This window comes from Crocodylus porosus, unplaced genomic scaffold (assembly GCF_001723895.1).
Source record: "Crocodylus porosus isolate Cpor-Errol unplaced genomic scaffold, CroPor_comp1, whole genome shotgun sequence".
In the NCBI taxonomy this organism is placed as follows: Eukaryota; Metazoa; Chordata; order Crocodylia; family Crocodylidae; genus Crocodylus; species Crocodylus porosus.
Window position 1 is genome coordinate 12,311,473 of NW_017728926.1, and position 17,985 is coordinate 12,329,457.

Here is a 17,985-nt window from a genome sequence, read left to right on the forward strand (position 1 = left end):
CGCCAGGAGTGACCAGGAATAACGGTCACAAGCTGGCAGAGGGCAGGTTTAGGTTAGATATCAGGAGGCGCGACTTCACAGTCAGGGCGGCTAGGGTCTGGGACCAGCTTCCAAGAGAAGTGGTGCTGGCTCCTACCTTGGGGGTGTTTAAGAGGGGGTTAGATGAACACCTTGCTGGGGTCATTTGACCCCAGTATTTCTTTCCTGCCGTGGCAGGGGGTCGGACTAGATGATCTGCTCAGGCCCCTTCCGACCCTATGAATTATGAAACTATGAATCATTTCTAGTTTTCCGTGTCTTCCATTCTTTAAGTTCACCAAGGGAGATTTAGCAACACAAAAAAGCTCTTGCATCACAGACAAACTCTTATAAAAGCAGCAGCAATTTTCTTGAACCTTTGAATTTCCTACATATGTGGTGTAGCTATCTGTTTGACAGAGCTCAGTGCAGGCATGCCCCTAGCTTATTTTGTTATGAATATGGCTTGCTCATTGCCCCTCTTGCAGTTTCTATTTCTGGTGAGCACCTCTGGCTGCCGAAGGGAGGAACATGCTGAGAATATGCAAGATCAAATATCAGAAACCTGGTCAAGTTGCGAGAGCTCTTCCCTCCCTGCATCCTCTCGCAACCCACTTCTTCCACTGACATGCTAGCTTCTACAAAGGACTGAGGCCAGGTGTGGTAATCCATTATCGGAGACACAGCCAGTGACGTGAGAGCAGACCTTCAGACAGAAGGTCAACTTAACATATTCCAAGTTTACCTGAGGGTTAAGTGTCATTTCTGGTGCACATGAAACATAAGCAGCAGCTACTCTGTATACAAACATAAGAAGCATCTCAGACTGTGTTTTCATTTTTTTTTCCCCCCTTTGAAAGAGGTCCTAGTTCAAAGTTAGGAAACTACTGTCTGCGAAGCTTAAACTTAATGAAGGACTCAGTATATTACACCAGTATACTAAGAGATCAGATTTATGCTTACGGATTAAGTTAATCCTTCATCTTTTTTTTTTTTGTACTCTTAACTTCATATTACTGTAACCCAGACATCCCTATCAGCAAAGACACAGTAAGTTCACAGAATGTCCCCAAAAAACATTCAGTCTAAAGAAGCATCGGTCAAAACCAATTCAAAAGCATCTTTGGACTCCTGTATACTGAGAGAAAGATCAGTTTTGGCAGCAACCATTATAATTGGCTTTGTGTATAATGTAACCTATTTCTGATAACCCATAGCAACTTGATTTCTCCAACGATGAGACTAGGTTTGGTGTGGCAAATAGGTAATACTTTTTGCTAGTAAAATTTACTAGCAAGTCCATGTATGTACTTGTAAATTAAAGGCAAAAGAAATAATCCAATCTATTCCCATATAGCTGGTGAAATGTAAATGCCATTTTCATTGTGAGGAAATTGATTTCCATTATAAATTTCCTGGGAAAGCAAGCTATACGTTGAACACCATGGTGGAAGCTGACAGTTTGATTAGTTATAGGACATTTTCTGAACTGTACAATACTATGGAGTATGGTCTGGTGTTCTGTGACATTATGAAAGGGATCCAGTGCTCTTCAGAAGTCCCAGGTTTCCAAGTCTTAAAATATATACTGTTTGCACCACAAATAACACTGATGTTGCAGCATTTTCTTTGATGAGCAGCACTGACGTGATCTGCAGTTTAACATCTTACAGTTTGACAGTACAGGCTTGAATTAAAACATTCCACTATTCATGACAAGTTAAAGAAAATACCCCAATAGGTAAGTAAGTATTCATCATCAAGCCACATCTGCCAACTGCTGATACATATCTGATTTTCAAACTGTAGTTCTTGCCACTTTTGCTGTGCACCAAAGCCTGTGGTAATGCAATTCATGCACTGGAAATAAAACTACAAACTTTGCTAGATATTCTATTAGAGACACTGGTGTCAGATATGAATTTTTGGACTGGCCGAAAGACAACCTGAGAAGCAGCAACATCCGTTACAAGCAAATATCCTGTTTAGGGGAAATAAAATACAGGCTGAAGTTTTAACAAATTGTTATGAATAGCTTTATTGCAAAGTAGTCTCAAAGAATGTGATGACCCCACATTTTTAATGTCGTTAGTGACACCCTTAACCAAAATTGTATGTGCGCAATTAGACTTCTTTCAGGGGGGAAAAAAAAAAAATCATTGGTCTAAAATGGAAACGGTGATGAACATACTTTCTTATAAGGAAGGAGGAACACCGATATGAGAGAAGCGGGTTTCCCAAGAAGATCAGGAACCTACCTTGTATCAGTCTTATCAAATACAGTGTTCCACTGATTCTGGAGAACTGCTCAGTGACAACACTTCCAAAATGTACCTGTATGGTTACAGAAGCCAAAGCTCCTGCTGCACAATATACCTTCACTTTTGGATGTTTTATCCAATTAATACTACTCACCAAGTCAATTAAATCGCTGAGGTTTTTCTCTATCTGCTGGGGAGGCAGACGCCTCATTAAATCCAAGGCACAATCCAGCTGCTGGTCACTCTGTGGAAAGAAGAAAATTGGTCATTCACAGTCAGTGCAAAAGCTGGATTTGTTCATATAAGGACTTAATAGAAAAAAATGTATTCACTGTTCAAGAGCAGCACTCCCTCTTTGCACTACAACTGGTGTACACAAGTAGAAGTATTGGCTCTAGTTTCAGATCATCTGTCATATTGTACCTCTGAATACAATCCGTTTTAATAGAATTCAATATTCAATAGAATAAATGTCTGGCCACTATTAGAGTATTAATCTCATATTGGAGTGCATGAGTACAAGGGCTCCCCAAATTGAATACGGCATTTAAAAAAAACAAAAAACAAAAAACCCCACAAGCTTATGCTGTAATACCTTCACACCCTGAGCTAACAAACTAAACACTCTGGCTGACACAGACAACTTCAGTCTCATCCAGAAACACATACATTTTGATACCCATCACCCATAACGGAGCTTGCTCTTTTACTGCGCTGAGAAAATGCAATAGCCTAGTCAAGTCACTTTCATTCCAGTATTGTATGTGGTTTATGCAATTCAAACCTCTGCACAGAAAATAAAGCAAAACATTCGTAGACTATTTTTACCATAGAAGGCAAGATCTGAGAATAGATCATTCTACTGTCTTAATTTAAAGCAGGAACTTGCTCCATATTCAAGGCACTGGCTGCTTACATACTGCTTTTCAAACCATTGTAATGTGCATGTTAGATTGAAGAGCTGACAAAGTTAGTCCCTTCTCCTCTACTAATGTCACTTCCTTATTTTCATTAGGTTGAAATACAAGCCACATACAAGATGAAGATTTGAATCGGATAAGAATTATCCAGCTACCACAAAGGTCTCTCCCTTCTGCAATTAAGTCCTCTTGGAGAGCTCAGGAAATTATGTACATAGTGTGAACTATTGGCACTAAAGACCAAATACAAGTCCAATGTGTTCGGGGAAGTAGAGGGAGGGATGTGTGAAATCAACAGCTTCTATTTTCTGGACTATCTAAAGCCACTGTTTTCTCAAACAAGACATGCCACTATAGACCGACACTAAAATGAATCTTCCAGCTGTACCAATTCTGTTACTGATACCAGGCACTATAACTCTATTGCTTGGTTATAGTTATAGCCACAAAGCACGCTTTTTATTCTTGAAGAGAATTTGGGTACAGTGGGTTCCCCAGCCATAAATCAATATATATGTTCCTTGCCACTGGGCATATACCTATGCAGCCACGTCCAGTAGCAATGGAAATCAACATTTTGTAGGCGTGTTCCAGTCAGCAGGTCACATTTCCACCAAATTGTAGAAAAGGTTGGTTTTTTGCTCTTTCAGTCATTGCTAATCTTAACTTTAGAATTTCTCATGCTAATATTCTACCCAAACTTTCACAATGATGATTAAAAAGAGGCTTCATACATGACATACCAGCATTCACACAGTATTAGAACACCTACCCCTCTCAAAGGAAAGTAAGAGGGTGAGCTTCCTCTCCAAGTCAGCTGTGCCCTAGCAGTCGGGGAGGAAACTCAGTTTCAAACACAGCTAGTCACTCAGAGGCATTCCATCATCCACAATATTCACTATGAAAAGTGAAAACAGCTAGTTAGTGCTTTCCCCCCTCTTCTTAACTATACCTCTAAGCATTCTTACTGAATAAACCTTTTAGCTCAAGTTAAAATTAACAAGGGATTCCTTGTCAGATGCAATCTGAACACCTGCAATGCACTTTACTATTATTAGGCATTTTTGAAAAATGCTACCCAAGCATTTATTCCCATGCGAAGAACAATTTTTCCAACCATTTAGCTGGTCTAATAAAAGGGATCACATTTACTCAAAGAACCTTGTCTGTATGTCTTAGACCAACACAGCTACAACCAACAACCCTAGCAAGCATTACTCTAACTCCAAAGGGGCTCCTCACAGAAGAATGAAACAATACATGTTCAGTGAACAGTTTCCAACTATAATACAGGTGATGTCAGATAAAATGCACCAGATTTCAGCTACGCGAAGAGCCAAGAACACGTGGCCTACAAGTTGCCAATGTGATCTTCAGTAAAACCAAGCCACTTAAGTAGCACCCCTGTGATTTAGAGGTGAAGACAAGCAATTCCTACAAGAAATCTCGATCTCCATTTCGTCTGAACATGAGTTTGGCAACCGAACTAACACATTAACATGCTGTTGATATCAGGTATGTCTGTGGACGATTCAGATTACTATTTACAGAAAATTAAAAGTTGCTAGGCTTGACCTTTTCAAGGGGTTTTATTTTTTGATAGAGCAGCCTTTCTGTTCATAAAAAGGGAAATGGTAATAGGAACGGGATGGGCTGTAAAAGAGAAGCCCTCATTGAAATGCAGCTCTCTGAAGAACTGACTGACAAACAAGAATAAAAACAGTCTGCAGAACCATGATGTCTTTCAGTGAGGGAAAACAAAAAAGGTTCAGCATTAATCTAACTCTTTCTTTAGGAAGGAGCCTCTCCAAAGCAACTAGGACTGTTTCCTCTGGTTTTATGGGTTGCAAATCCTTCCTTTCTAGACCTCTATTGCTCTGTTTGGACATGTGTAAAAAAAGTTTCTTTCCCCAGCTTCTTTCCCCAGACAGTGTTTGCCTCTTAAACAGATAAACTTGTAACAGTGCCTTCCAGGACAAAAATCAGACAAATTGGAACAAGACCTCATTTTCCAGCCAGACATCTACAGAAGCTTGCAAAATTTGATACAACATTGCCTCTTCTCACCAACTGTAGATTACAAAACCTAGAGAGAAAGTAGGAAGCAGTGTTCATTACAAAATACTGTTATACGAGGGCCCTGCCATGACATTAGAGCCCAAGGAACTGCATCCCATTAGGTGATCTGTAAAGGAAAAGGAATTAGCCCTCTTCCCGCCTCCACACCCAGCTAAACCAGATGCTTAAAGATCATCAGCTAAGGACACTTTTACCCCAGCTTAGATTGACATTTCATAATAAATGGGCCTACTTATCAACTCACTGAAGGAAACTATTATAGCTGGGAAGCAGAGTTATGTTTGGTGCTTTTCTTTAAGATGTGGAGAGGGGAATCAATTCCTTTCCCCTTCTAACCTTGCAGTCCCCAGAGGAAGATACTGTTTAGATGGCCTATGAATGCCCAGCTCCAGCAGCCAACCCTAGGCAAGCAAGCCTTCTAACCAAAGTATTGTCTTTACCTCCTGCTATCTCTTACGTCAAGGGCGGAAAGCTGGCACATGGTTGCAAGGTCATGCTCCCGACTTAAGGATCGTGGGAACGCTTATGGAAGTGCTTGTTCCTGCTCTGCCAGCTGGAATTGTTTAATAGGAGGCTGGAAAACTAAGGGAAGACAACAACATTAGGCACCATCATTAAGAAAGTGACTCCTAAAAAGTAAACGCTCTACAGCATAACAGGATTTTAAAACAAAAGCATCTCGAGTGAAGCTATGGTTATGCAGTTTATAGACGGAAAATACAGGCTTCAACTAAGAGTTTGATAGTGATGGGTTTAATGAAGTTCTAGAACAGACATATGCAAGTTTAATGGATGGGTACTCCCTGCAGGGAGATGGAGAAAGCTTACAAAAATGGTTATAGGCAAAGGCACAGCACAATATCAAATATTCAGTGCCGAATATTAGAGTACAGTGTTCTCAGTGGACACCTCTGCTTTTCTGGAGCACAAAAAACACAAGCACGGCTGTTGACTTAAACAGAATTCCTTGCCCACCCATTACTTAAAGTACTTTTTGGAAATTCATTTCAAAACTCATTTTTCTCTTAAGTGCTTTGCCAGTAGGCTGCTTCAAGCATTGATATCAAGGACAGTCAAGCTAGTTCCTCAGTGCCAAAGAAGAAGGCTATCAAGGCAATTTAGGGAACCATAAAAACAAAAACCGAAGCCATGAAGAATTGCAGCCTGGTGCACAAGTTTATCAAAGAGTTCCTGGACCCAAATCAGTTCTGTATTTTACTATATATGAATAAAGTACATAGCATGCTGAAACTTGAGTGAATAACATGGAGAAGTCACAGCATTTCCATTACAAGGATGTCTCTCAATCTTTCTGAACTCAAGGTCCAAAACAACTGACCTAGCAACAAAATTTGTAGTATGTTTGTAGTAAACTGCCCAAGGGGATTGTATAAAGGGGGGGAAAAAAAACTGAATCAGATGCCTCCTCATTGCCACGTTATGTCTCGCTTCAAAGTTTTGCTATCCAGTAGATTTTCATCAAAAGGAGAGTGACTTCTGATGCTGAAGATTACCTGTTCATTTCTAAAATAAACATTTCCTTGTTCAATGACAACTTTATGGATGCTCCAGATTCTCTAGCAGGGCCCAAACAAGCAAGTTAAGGGGTGCTGTGCATTTGACCTGCAAGAAACATTTGGTTTCAGCCAACTGTTCTAGAAGAGAACCAGAGCTGAATGAATGCTAAGCCCCTGGGGGCACATACCCTGGAGCTGCACCAGAAGCTCACCCCCCCCACCCCATCCCCCACCAGCTGCTACACTGCATAGGCATCCCCATCCCTCCCCACTGCTGCACTGCCATCCCTACTCCATTATGCATAGGCAAAATCCCTCCCGCAAATTCAGGACTCACCCTCAGCTCCCCATGTCACTCCTGCTAAAGCCACAGCAAGGGTGGAGGGGATGAAAGCCAGCAGCTGCCCAGAAGCCACACATTAACCATTCACGGGCCACCTGCAGCCCATGGGCTGCCAGTGAGAAGTGATGATTTGGTACCAATATCTCCATATATTTTAATTGGGAAAGGTTTGATCCTTCCTTAGGCAAGGGATTAAGCCTACATGACCTATGGAGGTCCCTTCTTGCCCTACTTCTATACAATTTTTATGACCCCTCTCCCAGTAAGAGCTGATGGTTAAGCCACAATCTCAATCTCTTGAGGCTGCAAGACCTAATGAGCTTAGTGTTTCCCCAACATGAGGCAGTTTTTGATCATTTGTACTCCATCCAGGAAAAAAAAAAAAAAAAACCACACAAACAAACCAAAAACCTTCCAGGGAAGAATAGGGGGTTTCAGACGGAAATTCTAAATGAAGTTTTATTACAGACCAAGTCACTGAAGGATTGAGAGATCACAGGAACCTCAAAGACTTTAATCTAAGCTAATGATCTCAGTAAAAATCCCTTAATAAAACAGAAAAAGAAAGAAAAAAATCTTGTAAAAGATGTTTTGCTATCTTGGATCTTTACTGTAGCATCTGTTTCAAGTGCTGTCTCCAGGGGGGAGGAGAAGGAGCAACAATAGATCTATGAAAATAAATCTATACAAGTAGTTAGTATTAGTTTAGCTTCCTTTTCCTGTATCTGTTATTCCTTTCGGCTTTTGCTAAACTTATTTCCAAAATAAATTGCAAATCCAGTTACATTTTTAAAAATAGGTTACAGCTCCGTCTTTACTCATCTTTGCTCCATTATGACAATGTGTAGAAAGAAGAAAAGAAAAGAGAAACAAACAAGAACACAGAGCACATCACAGGATCAGAAAAGTCATACAAAAAAGGCTCAATGAAAGAGGAAGCAGACCTAGAAAAATCAAACCACACAGAGTACTGGTTTACCCCAAGTCTTTTCCAGGATGTTTTATCTTTACCAGAACTGTATGCTTAGTGGGAGTGAGCCGGTTAGACGGGCTTTAGTTGCTGATGCTGGGTTACTACCAGCATGCTGCCTTCTGCCCAGATACCATTAAAATATGTTAGACAAGATAAGCAACCTTGACAGCAAATAAATTCCAGTTCTGATGCAGCCGTGTCAGGAGCTGTGCAGCACCCAGGTATGCGCTGGCTGTCTGCCAGGAGTGCGAGCTATCCTTCATTTGCATCATAATTTAACCTGGGGTTTTAAAATCAGATTAACGAGAGCTACTGTGTGCCACCATGAGGACCTGCAACCCTCAAAGCTCAAGTGTCAATGGTGAAACTTGGACTACTCCTCAGAAATTGCTTTAATGAATTCTCATCCATCTTTTAGGTGGCACCCTGGAATATAGGAGCAAAACTGTTTGGCAGCCATAATGCTTGGCTTCAATTGTAGGAACCTGCCTCATAAGCATTGCACCAGTCACTTTTTTTTTTTTTTTTAAATGAATGAATAATTTCACTAAACCTGTATTTGGAGACTTTCAACTACCTCATTTCACACTAGGTACTGCAAATCAAGGTAGTTAAACTGTGGCCTATGCTTCAGGTTTACAGTCTGTTTCAATTCAGGCCCTTTGAGAAACTAAAGCCTTTCAAACTTCTTTCAAATGCTGAAGGTTAATGTGCTCCAAAACAAGAGCATGCAGTCTGCAGAAACTGTGCTGTCACCAGTGCAACCATAAAGAGACGTCTCTGTGGGCTGCCATTCTACTGGTTTGCTCAGCTTTGCTCTGGTGCTTGGCTGTTACATTACATTAAAGCTGACTGAACAGAATTATGCAGCCCCTCCAACAAAAAAGAACGAACGCTGAAGTACTTTCAGTTCTGTACTGCCTATATATAGTGAGGTTCTCAGAAACATCTGTGCTCCAAGAGGTGTAACCAAGTGCTAAATAGCAGGCCTTCCTCAACTTAATCCCCTCCAGCAAATGTGCCGCCTACCATGGGCTGTGAAATTCTCCTACCAAAGTGACCCGTCTTATATCTATGCTGGATCATGATACTTTGCTCTGCCCCGTTTCCTGCCCCTCAACTGCAGCTACAGGAGAGGCTCTCACTGAATGATGTGAAGACAGAAGTAGCTTGGCTTCTGCTTAAAGTCAGAGCTAGTGAAAATGGTTAGCTATTTTGATACTGCTGCACGCCTCCACTCCAGCTGGCGTTCCAGTAGACTGGTTTCAATGGAGCGCTGATTGGGTACTCTGGCACCTTATAAATACTTGACTGATCACCGGAAGAGATGATAGAATGAAATATCCAACAGGAAAAGACAACAGATACAAATTGACAGTCCTGGGCTGTAGAAGTAGCTGGCAACAAATAGAAACAGATTATCTCCAGGCAGAAAGCTGGTTTCATATGCATCTCCATCAGGAAAACTAAAAGAAACCCTGTCACTATGCATCTCCCACCGCTCTGATACTTTCCCCCTTACATTAGTCAAGATTAATTCTCCTTGCTGCTGGCCCTAGAAGTCTATTTTTGCATTTTCCCCCTCCCTACCAGCACCTAAAGATCAGCTGCCACATTTGTGAATCTGGTTTCACAAGATTATACCAGGTGGTATGGTGCACACTTCAGTACACCTGGACCAGGATCAAATCAGATTTCTGTCATGCGCTGCAAATTCTCCAGCTCTATTTATACTTCACGGCTCCTTGCCCTCCAATTCTGCACAAACTGGAGAATTTACCTATGATGTTTTAACACCGCCCAAAAGATTATACCAACATCCAAATACGTCCTCTCCACGCTCCCTAGACAGCATTATCCAAATGTTTCTAAAACGTTAACCCCATTTAGTCTTTAGTATATATAAAAGGACTCCAGGCTACAAGGTACAAAGGAAAACGTTCTCCTGCTGCATTTCTCATCTGACATGGAGCCTGTCGATTAACGCTTGAAGCTGTCTGGCTTTTTGCTGCTGTGTCATCAGCAGGGGATTTCTTATGACCACATGCAATAGTGGTCTAATAAAAAGATATCACCTCTACCACAAGCCCTGACTACCTTGATCACGAGTCACTTTCGAGCAACATTTCTCAAAGCATCAAGGTGTTAAAACGGGCACTGGCTCATCTCCTTCAAAGGACCAGAACTTCTGACCAGCAGGCATCAAAGAATAAAAAACTCTTACTTCAGACAGCAAAATCAGGTCATTTCCAGTCTGCCTCCCTACAGAAGTTTCCAGCTGTTGTGCCAACACCAAATTTAGGAAGTGAAATATAGATACACTATTTCCTATCCTGCCCATCATTTCAACCCCTTCCAGCCCTCAAACTCGAGACCAGGAGAGCTGCTCTTTTCAAGGTATGCATCTGAGACAGAACTACCGTTAAGACAAATCTGAGGCCAGAGTATTCTTCTGTCACTACTATAATAAAATATGCAGAAATGCCATTAGATGTAGGCTTGCCAACCCTTCCCACCCTAGCGTAGCAAACATTAGAGTTTGTTTTTCAGAAAATTAGGAAAGTGATGGAAAACCTTGATATAACAGCACATGTACAGACATCAGCAAAAGCTCTGGTGGGGTGCATAGTCCTCCAGCTTTGACATATTATCAGTTACCTACTCGTCTATAAATTTCTTCCTGCAAGTCTCAAACTGTTATGGCAGCTCCTATCCAGGATCTACCACTGACACTGTACTATCCATCTCTTTTCCCACCCCCACCATTGTCTTTTTATAATCTTAAGCAGAAGCAGAGGTTAAGTAATGAAGATTCAGGGTACAAAAATGCAACTGTCTGTACATAATCTTCAAATGTGATGAACAAACAGGAAAGTGAAAGCATTCCAGATCAGACTGCTGGTCATTTTGTCTTCTTCCATTTAAGTTCTGTCTAACCAACCAATGAGGCTGTATCATTTTTATCATCCAGAACTCATGAGAATGCATCATGTTCAAAATGTGCTTTAGCGTACTAAGCTATTACACCAATATTGTGCTAGAAACCCATGATGGAAAAGGAAGGGCAAGCATTGAGAAAGTCCACTTGAAGGATTCCTGGTAAGCAAATTGGATTTAAGTAAGTATACTGCATCTATATAACTGCTGTATTCAACCACGTCCAGGTTAAGAAGGTGCTGTGAAAGATCAAGGCCTAGAAACATTGCTTCCCAGCACCCCCATCTCACTGATGAAAACCTTATTAAGTGCCTTCTTTTCAGGGTCTCTCTGTTAAAGAAGCTATTTCCACTACTGCCTCTTAAGAAGTTAGAGGGTTATGAAAAAGTACTTCAGGCATTACCTGGCTTTCAGATTACCTTTAGCCATTGTATCTATGTTTAGGCACAATATGGCACAAACACACTCTTTGTCAGATGAAGTTAGGCGCCAAGGCCAAGTATTAGAAGTGCCCCTCGATAGCACAGATTACAAGGAGATACAACGCATCTCTTAATACCATGCGAGAAAGAGAAGACAGGTGCTTGAGTGGCTCTGCCCTTCCAAGAGAGCCAACAGGAATTAGTAACATGCATCAGTTCCAAGGGCCTTCAGGCAAGGTACTAGTCTGCTCTCAGCTCCTGTTAGGCTTAAATTTCATTGCCATCTGTATGCTGATGACACCCAATACTTATCACCATTTTAAACCGGCAGCACTTGCTAAGCTAGTTCTGTCCAGATAGAACAGAAGGTAACTCTGACAATCTTGGAGCAGCAACAAGAGATATATGGCTCCTTCAGTTAAGCTCAGTGAAATATGCTCACTCGGTTACCAGAGTTAGCTACTCTGGGATTCTCCCAAATCCCTGGCTGGTTCAAGTCTAGGTGGCAACTTCCAAAGTAACATCTCATACAAGCAAAGATGGGTAATGATTGAGGGAGATGACACCTCACCAACTGCCCATGTCTTACCATCTCTCGATTGTGTCATCTGATGCAAGTCAAGGATCAAATTTTGCAAGTGGCTAGAGCAGTGATAGGATGCCTGGAGATCCTTCTGGAGGTGGCACAAAGTGCCACACAAAGTCAGCACCATTAGGCACACAAACACGATTCACAAGGTATCCATAGCGTTAAAACCAGCTGTCGTCCGAGTTCTTTGCAACAAAAAGAAAGAGTTGCTCTATTTTTTTTTCTTTACTATAGGAAGAGTATGAAAATGAAGAGCTGATATTTTTCAAGAGCTACCTTGACTCTAACAAGGGGTTCCTTGAGGGAAAAAGCTGAGAATCACTCAGCTAGTCACAAACTTGGAGAAAGCATTAGTCTCCACTTAGTTTCTGGGTAAATTCAAGCTGCTGATTTATCAGATCAAGACAGTTAATCTTAGAGGAAAATACCATCTTCTTTGTATTTAGATTACCTGAGACAAACTGACAATCCCTAGATCTTAAAACAAGAAGCAAAGTATTTGTTTCTAGGACTCCCATTTCCTACTCCAGAGAATAAGAAACCAAATCTTTGAGGTAGGTTAATAACTGGAGGTCTATATTTGTGCAGGTAGTCCTGTTAATGTCATTTCTACTAAAATAATTTAAACTATACTGTTAGCAAATCCAGAGAGATGGACAGCAGAGTGCCAGAGATGCTTGCTTGATATGTCTTTATAAAGGAACAAATTTCAGAGGGGTTAGAAAGATATCAATCTAGCCTTCAAAATTGATTTAACATCTCCCAATATTTTGATTTATAAAGATTCAATCTGAAATCGCAGCTGCCTATCCAATGAACAGATGCATGAAGTACAAACAATAGGAACAGAAACTGAAAATCCTAGCATTATTACACTGAAGTACTGGGGGGGGGGGGGCACTGGGGGAAAAAAAAAGGAAGGAGACACTTTCTATGTTTGAATGGGGGGGGGGGGGGAGCAGAGAGCAGAGGAAGAGGAAGGGAGAGGGGAAGAAGATACACTTGTCTTGACCTCTTGTCAGGATGATTAGCAATTTCTGCACCAGCATTTATCTTCTGGATAATATCTTCCAAATGTTTTATTTATATTAAAGTTGTCATTAAATAGGATAAAGTAGCTTATTTGCTTTAATATTGTGTCAGAGAGTCTTGTGAAGCTTGAAGTCTGTAAAACAGCTTCTCCCAATAAATGTGGCATCAGAATTAGAAGCCTTCATACCACCTATCATCCCTTCTTTTATTAACATGGTTTCCCCTTCCCCTCCTGTGCGTCTTGGAAAGACTTAATTACACTTCTTCCCACACCTTTTCAAAACAGCAAGTTAGGAACCATTTAATAAACTATTATTAAGCTCAAAGGTAAAGCAATTTCAACAATGTATTTCAAATAATTTTCAGTTTATTAAAAGGAATACATTTTTAAATGTAATTTGACTAAAGCTTTGAAGGACTAAACGCAAAAAATTGACATATAATCTGGAACTGCAACAAATTCAAAATTACAAACTTGACTTCTGTGATGCTTGAACTGGTATCAAGGCTTAAATTTTCCAAGATGCTTGGGGGATGGAGGGAAGTAGTAGTGGCGGGAGGACAGGGCAGACAACCTAATAATGAAAATTTGTTGTGATCCTGCAAAAGACTTACTACCCTTTGGTTATATAAGAGACCTCTAGACCCTGGAGTCTGACCTTCTGCAGAACCACAGGATTTGCTTTTCTTAAACCATCCCAGCTAGAATTTATTCTGTCTTCCTTAATGCCTCTAGTCCACACCTTTCCTAGGGAAGCCTAGGGAAGGTTATACTGCCCAATAGTTCACACAGTTCCCAAGTTTTACTTGCGATTTAAAAGCAGAATCTTGTCCTATCTGATCTTTTTGGGTTTGGTTACATGTGGGTAGAGCTGGTTGAGCTGTGGATGGCCTACCAGAACACTCTGCTTAAGTCACTTCCCCTTACATATGCTACATCTTTTGCATGGTTAACTAAAGCACCTGGCAGAAAGCTAATACTTTCCGATATTAAAACCTTGTTTTCTGGAAACTGTCATTTTCCCCACACTGAGTCATACCAAAGCTAGCGAACTGGCACAGCAACCAGTAGAGTTTCTGCAGTCTCTGCAAAAGGAAATAGCTTGCAGAATCTTCTTCCTGACCAACTTCCTTCAACCCTTTCTTGAATCCTGTCAGACTTTCATTTTGGCCTTCTGCCTAGCCAATTCTGAGCTTTAACTATCCAGACATAACCCATCTAAATGCACCCGTCTTCCCTCCCCCTCGCCACTCTACTTCTTGCTTTTATTCAGGCTGTCCCACATACACTGTTTCCCCATCCATCAAGCATACAACTCTTGACCTCCAATTAAAACCCATTTCTTTTAACAATTCCCTGAAATCAGCCTCACTTAGCAGGTGCTGCATCTTGTCAATCAAGATGTAACCTCACCAAAGTAGGAAACACATGTAGGCTGCCATGAAACCTTACAGCTTTCTATAAAGTGTGTAGATCCAAGCATGCTGGATAAGTCTGAGTTGAAGTCCTTGAACATTACTTCACCATGCCAGAGGCAGTCAACTTGTGCGAGGGCTTTACAGAAATCCAGGATAATCAACCTAGCATTAAATCCTCTCACTCAGATGGCTCAAACGGGAAACAAATGGACACAATGACAGCTAAGCACTGTATGCCACAACTGCAACTGTACAGCTGTTCTCTGTATCTGAAGTACAACGCACGTTGAATTCTCTTCTGCAAAGTGTCATTTGGAGTCATTTTTCTTCTCCAAAAAGGAGTGTTTAGACCATTTGCAGCAGTTCCATACGCTCATTAGCTAGTACCCACGGATGTGTGCATTAAATCAAAGGAACAAGTGTTTTTTGTCACAAGTGCATGATCATAAGACAGACAACATGTCCCCTAGAGAGAAACCAAAACCCACAAGAGACTTAGCTTGAGGAAGTCTCCAGTCAATACAACATTTTAAAGACAACAACAGGAGTCCCATTAGTTCCAGGGGGAAAAAATCAACCTGGAAACCACGATCAGGAGCACCCAATATAGTTCAGTGAAGGACACAAGGTAATACAGATGGGGTAGTAGCATTACTACTAGAGTGGGAAGTCTTAGGCAGCCTTAAGATTGCATTTTCGGTTGCTTATAATTTCACTGGACTCACGTTATACATGCAAATTGACTTCCTCAGGCTAAAAATTGTTTGGATCAGTCATATGACAACACAGAAAAGGTTCTGCCCATGTTAACATTTCTGAATATCATCACTGCAAAACCCAAGGGCCCCCAAACTTTAGATCAAGAACTTGAAAGATGGTAGAAAGGTGAGCTTTGCATCAGGGACACAGTCCCTTGACATACCCATGAAAATCCAACCAAATATAGTCAAGGTACAAACCTCAGAGGAAGTCAGTTCACATAAGCTCAGATGCTTGTTTGAGTTTCCCTGAATATTTGATCTGCACCACAATCTACACCGAGACTCAGCAGGACTCCCTTGCAATTAGTTTGGGGCTGCTGGTGGGGCTCAAGGCAGGCCCCAAAACAAGTCTACCCTATGTTCTGAACTGCTCCCTGATGCTAGACTTAAGCAATGCAAAGAACAAAAGCTGGACCTGGGGTAGTTGGGGAAATAGAATTAAAGAGTCTAACTACCAGGAGTTGAAGCTGTGCTTACGTGGCATTTCATATTCTGCCAAATACTCAAGGTGAACAGGATGCAGAGTTCTCATATTGGCCACACCAGATCAGTAGATAGTCACTAAAACCTGTGCCTCCCAAATCATCATCTGTGAAACAGGCATAATATCTCCCCCCCCCCAATCCCTGTGAAACAATGGGGTAAGTTTAATTATTTTAGACTCATACTCAACAGCAATAAAGTGTCAAACAAAAGGCCATAAAGAAATGATTGGTCTTCAGTGACATATTCAAATACTACAAACAGCGTACCACAAAGCAATGTATTTTTGTTTTCAGTTCAGTCAGTAAGAGTCATGCCCTCAATGAGACTAGGGGCTTTTGAAATAGGTAGGTAGACAGGGATGGAAAAAAGAAAATTGGATCTGCTCAGTCAGATGCAACTATACAATCTTTACTTATAAGGGGATCAATTTAGTGCTGCTCCAGCAACCTTCATTCTGGCATTTCCTAGCTTTTCTGTGCTCAACTCTGCAACCTTAAATCATTCTACCCACCTTCAGATTAATGCAGCTAACTACCTCTCCCCGACCCATACTGTAAAGTTATTCTGTGCACAGTGAAACTCCAACCTGCACCAAGCATAAAGAGAAGCATAGAGTATTTTTAAGGCATTACATTAAATGAGTTTAAACTGATATAGAATGGGAATGAGTGCAAGCTGTTTACTATTAATTAATCTATGTTGTGATTCAAATACCTGACTGAAAAGGAGCTTGGGAGGTAGGAAAAAAGCATGATTTTCTGAAATACAAGAAAAAGGATCAGCAGGGGCCTCCTGGACATCAACTCCAGTACTCCGGTTTTTCACACATCCATTAACCAAAGGAAACCCCAAATTGGTACTCCAGACCCTGTCTCAGAACTATAAGGAACAAAACAAGAAATACAGCCAATACCAGCTCCCTTGAGCATCAGGTCAAGGTTCTGCTTCCAGCGAGATGCAAGATGAGGAAGATCTACATTATAAAAAGGACCTGAACTTTCACTCCACAGAAGACAAGGTTAGCACCAACACAAACACCAGGGTCAGCTCTTAACACAAAGAGAACCAGTTAAAGAAAGGAAGTTTGGCTCCCAGTCCTCCAGGCTTAAGTTTGGTTATATCCCTTCTTCCTATAAGTGGTTTGTTTTTAATTTATTTTTGCTAGAACGAAAAAGACGTTAACTCACTACTACTCGCTATCAAAGAAAAAAAAACCTGACCTAATGTATTTTATTAGCTTTTAATAATTGAATCTCTCTCCCCAAACACTGACAAAGTGACCGTATTGACTCCATGAGGAGACTCTAAGCCTTACTACCACAGGTGAGCCCAGACATGCTTGCAGTGTCCCAATTTAGTACACAGACTCAGCATTTTCCAATGCCCCAAAGTCAAGTCCCTGCCAGGGTTGTAAATTCATAGGATGACTTTGGTAAGTGATCAGATCTCTGCTAAAGCTCTTGCATTAATTCCTTCTTTGTGAAGAAAGCATTTTGTTTCATAGAATGCCCAAATTCTCTATCCCCCTCCCGCCCCCAAATCTGGAAAACCAGCTCTTAGCCCTGGATGAACTAAGAAAAAAAAAAAAAAAAAAAATGCAACAAGGAACACCTTTGAAAGCCTAGAATAATAGTCCTCTTATCTGTACACATAAGTAGTAAGAAGCACATTGCTCACCGAGATTCTGAAATTAAGCTACCAGCAAGCAGAAGGCCCTTTGTTCAATAAGGAAAAACAGTAGCATGGATTTCAGCCTTCATTCTGCAAAAGGATAAAATTCTTGACCTTCCTAAAGACTCAACATTTTAATTAGGAAGGTATCAGCTTACTATTCTTAATGCCCAAATATACTCAAAATCTCCATGCAAGATTAAATCAGTCAAAACTTTTCTGTCTGGAATCTCTTCCTTCTCCACTATCATACATTTCTAGATTTCCCTTTCCCACAGCTTTCAGCCAGCCTCCGTTTGTACATGAACACTCTTAGGTTTTCTATTTTTAAGCATAAGAAAAAAGGTAAAATGTTGGCATCAAGTTTCCTCTCCCTTCCCTCTGCCACAAGGCAGGATACATCCAAACACCTAGGTACAGCTCTTCTTGTCCACAAGATCAGCTTGGGGGGGGGGCGGGAGAAAGAGACCCACACCACCACATGCTTCTACTACACTACTGCTGTTAGTCTTCTTCCCACTGCCTCTGTACAAAATGACTGCCTACGAGCATTAAAG

The 17,985-nt window shown here is 41.1% G+C and overlaps 1 protein-coding gene across 2 annotated transcripts in view; it reads right to left on the bottom strand.

Annotated features, from left to right (window-relative positions):
• Positions 1 to 17,985, bottom strand: part of CAPZB (capping actin protein of muscle Z-line beta subunit) — a 90,789-nt gene that overhangs the window by 60,943 nt on the left and 11,861 nt on the right. For both annotated transcript variants that reach the window (XM_019541497.1, XM_019541496.1), the window contains exon 2: positions 2,434 to 2,523. In XM_019541497.1, the coding sequence (XP_019397042.1) occupies positions 2,434 to 2,523 (90 nt within the window). The remainder of the gene's footprint in view (positions 1 to 2,433; positions 2,524 to 17,985) is intronic.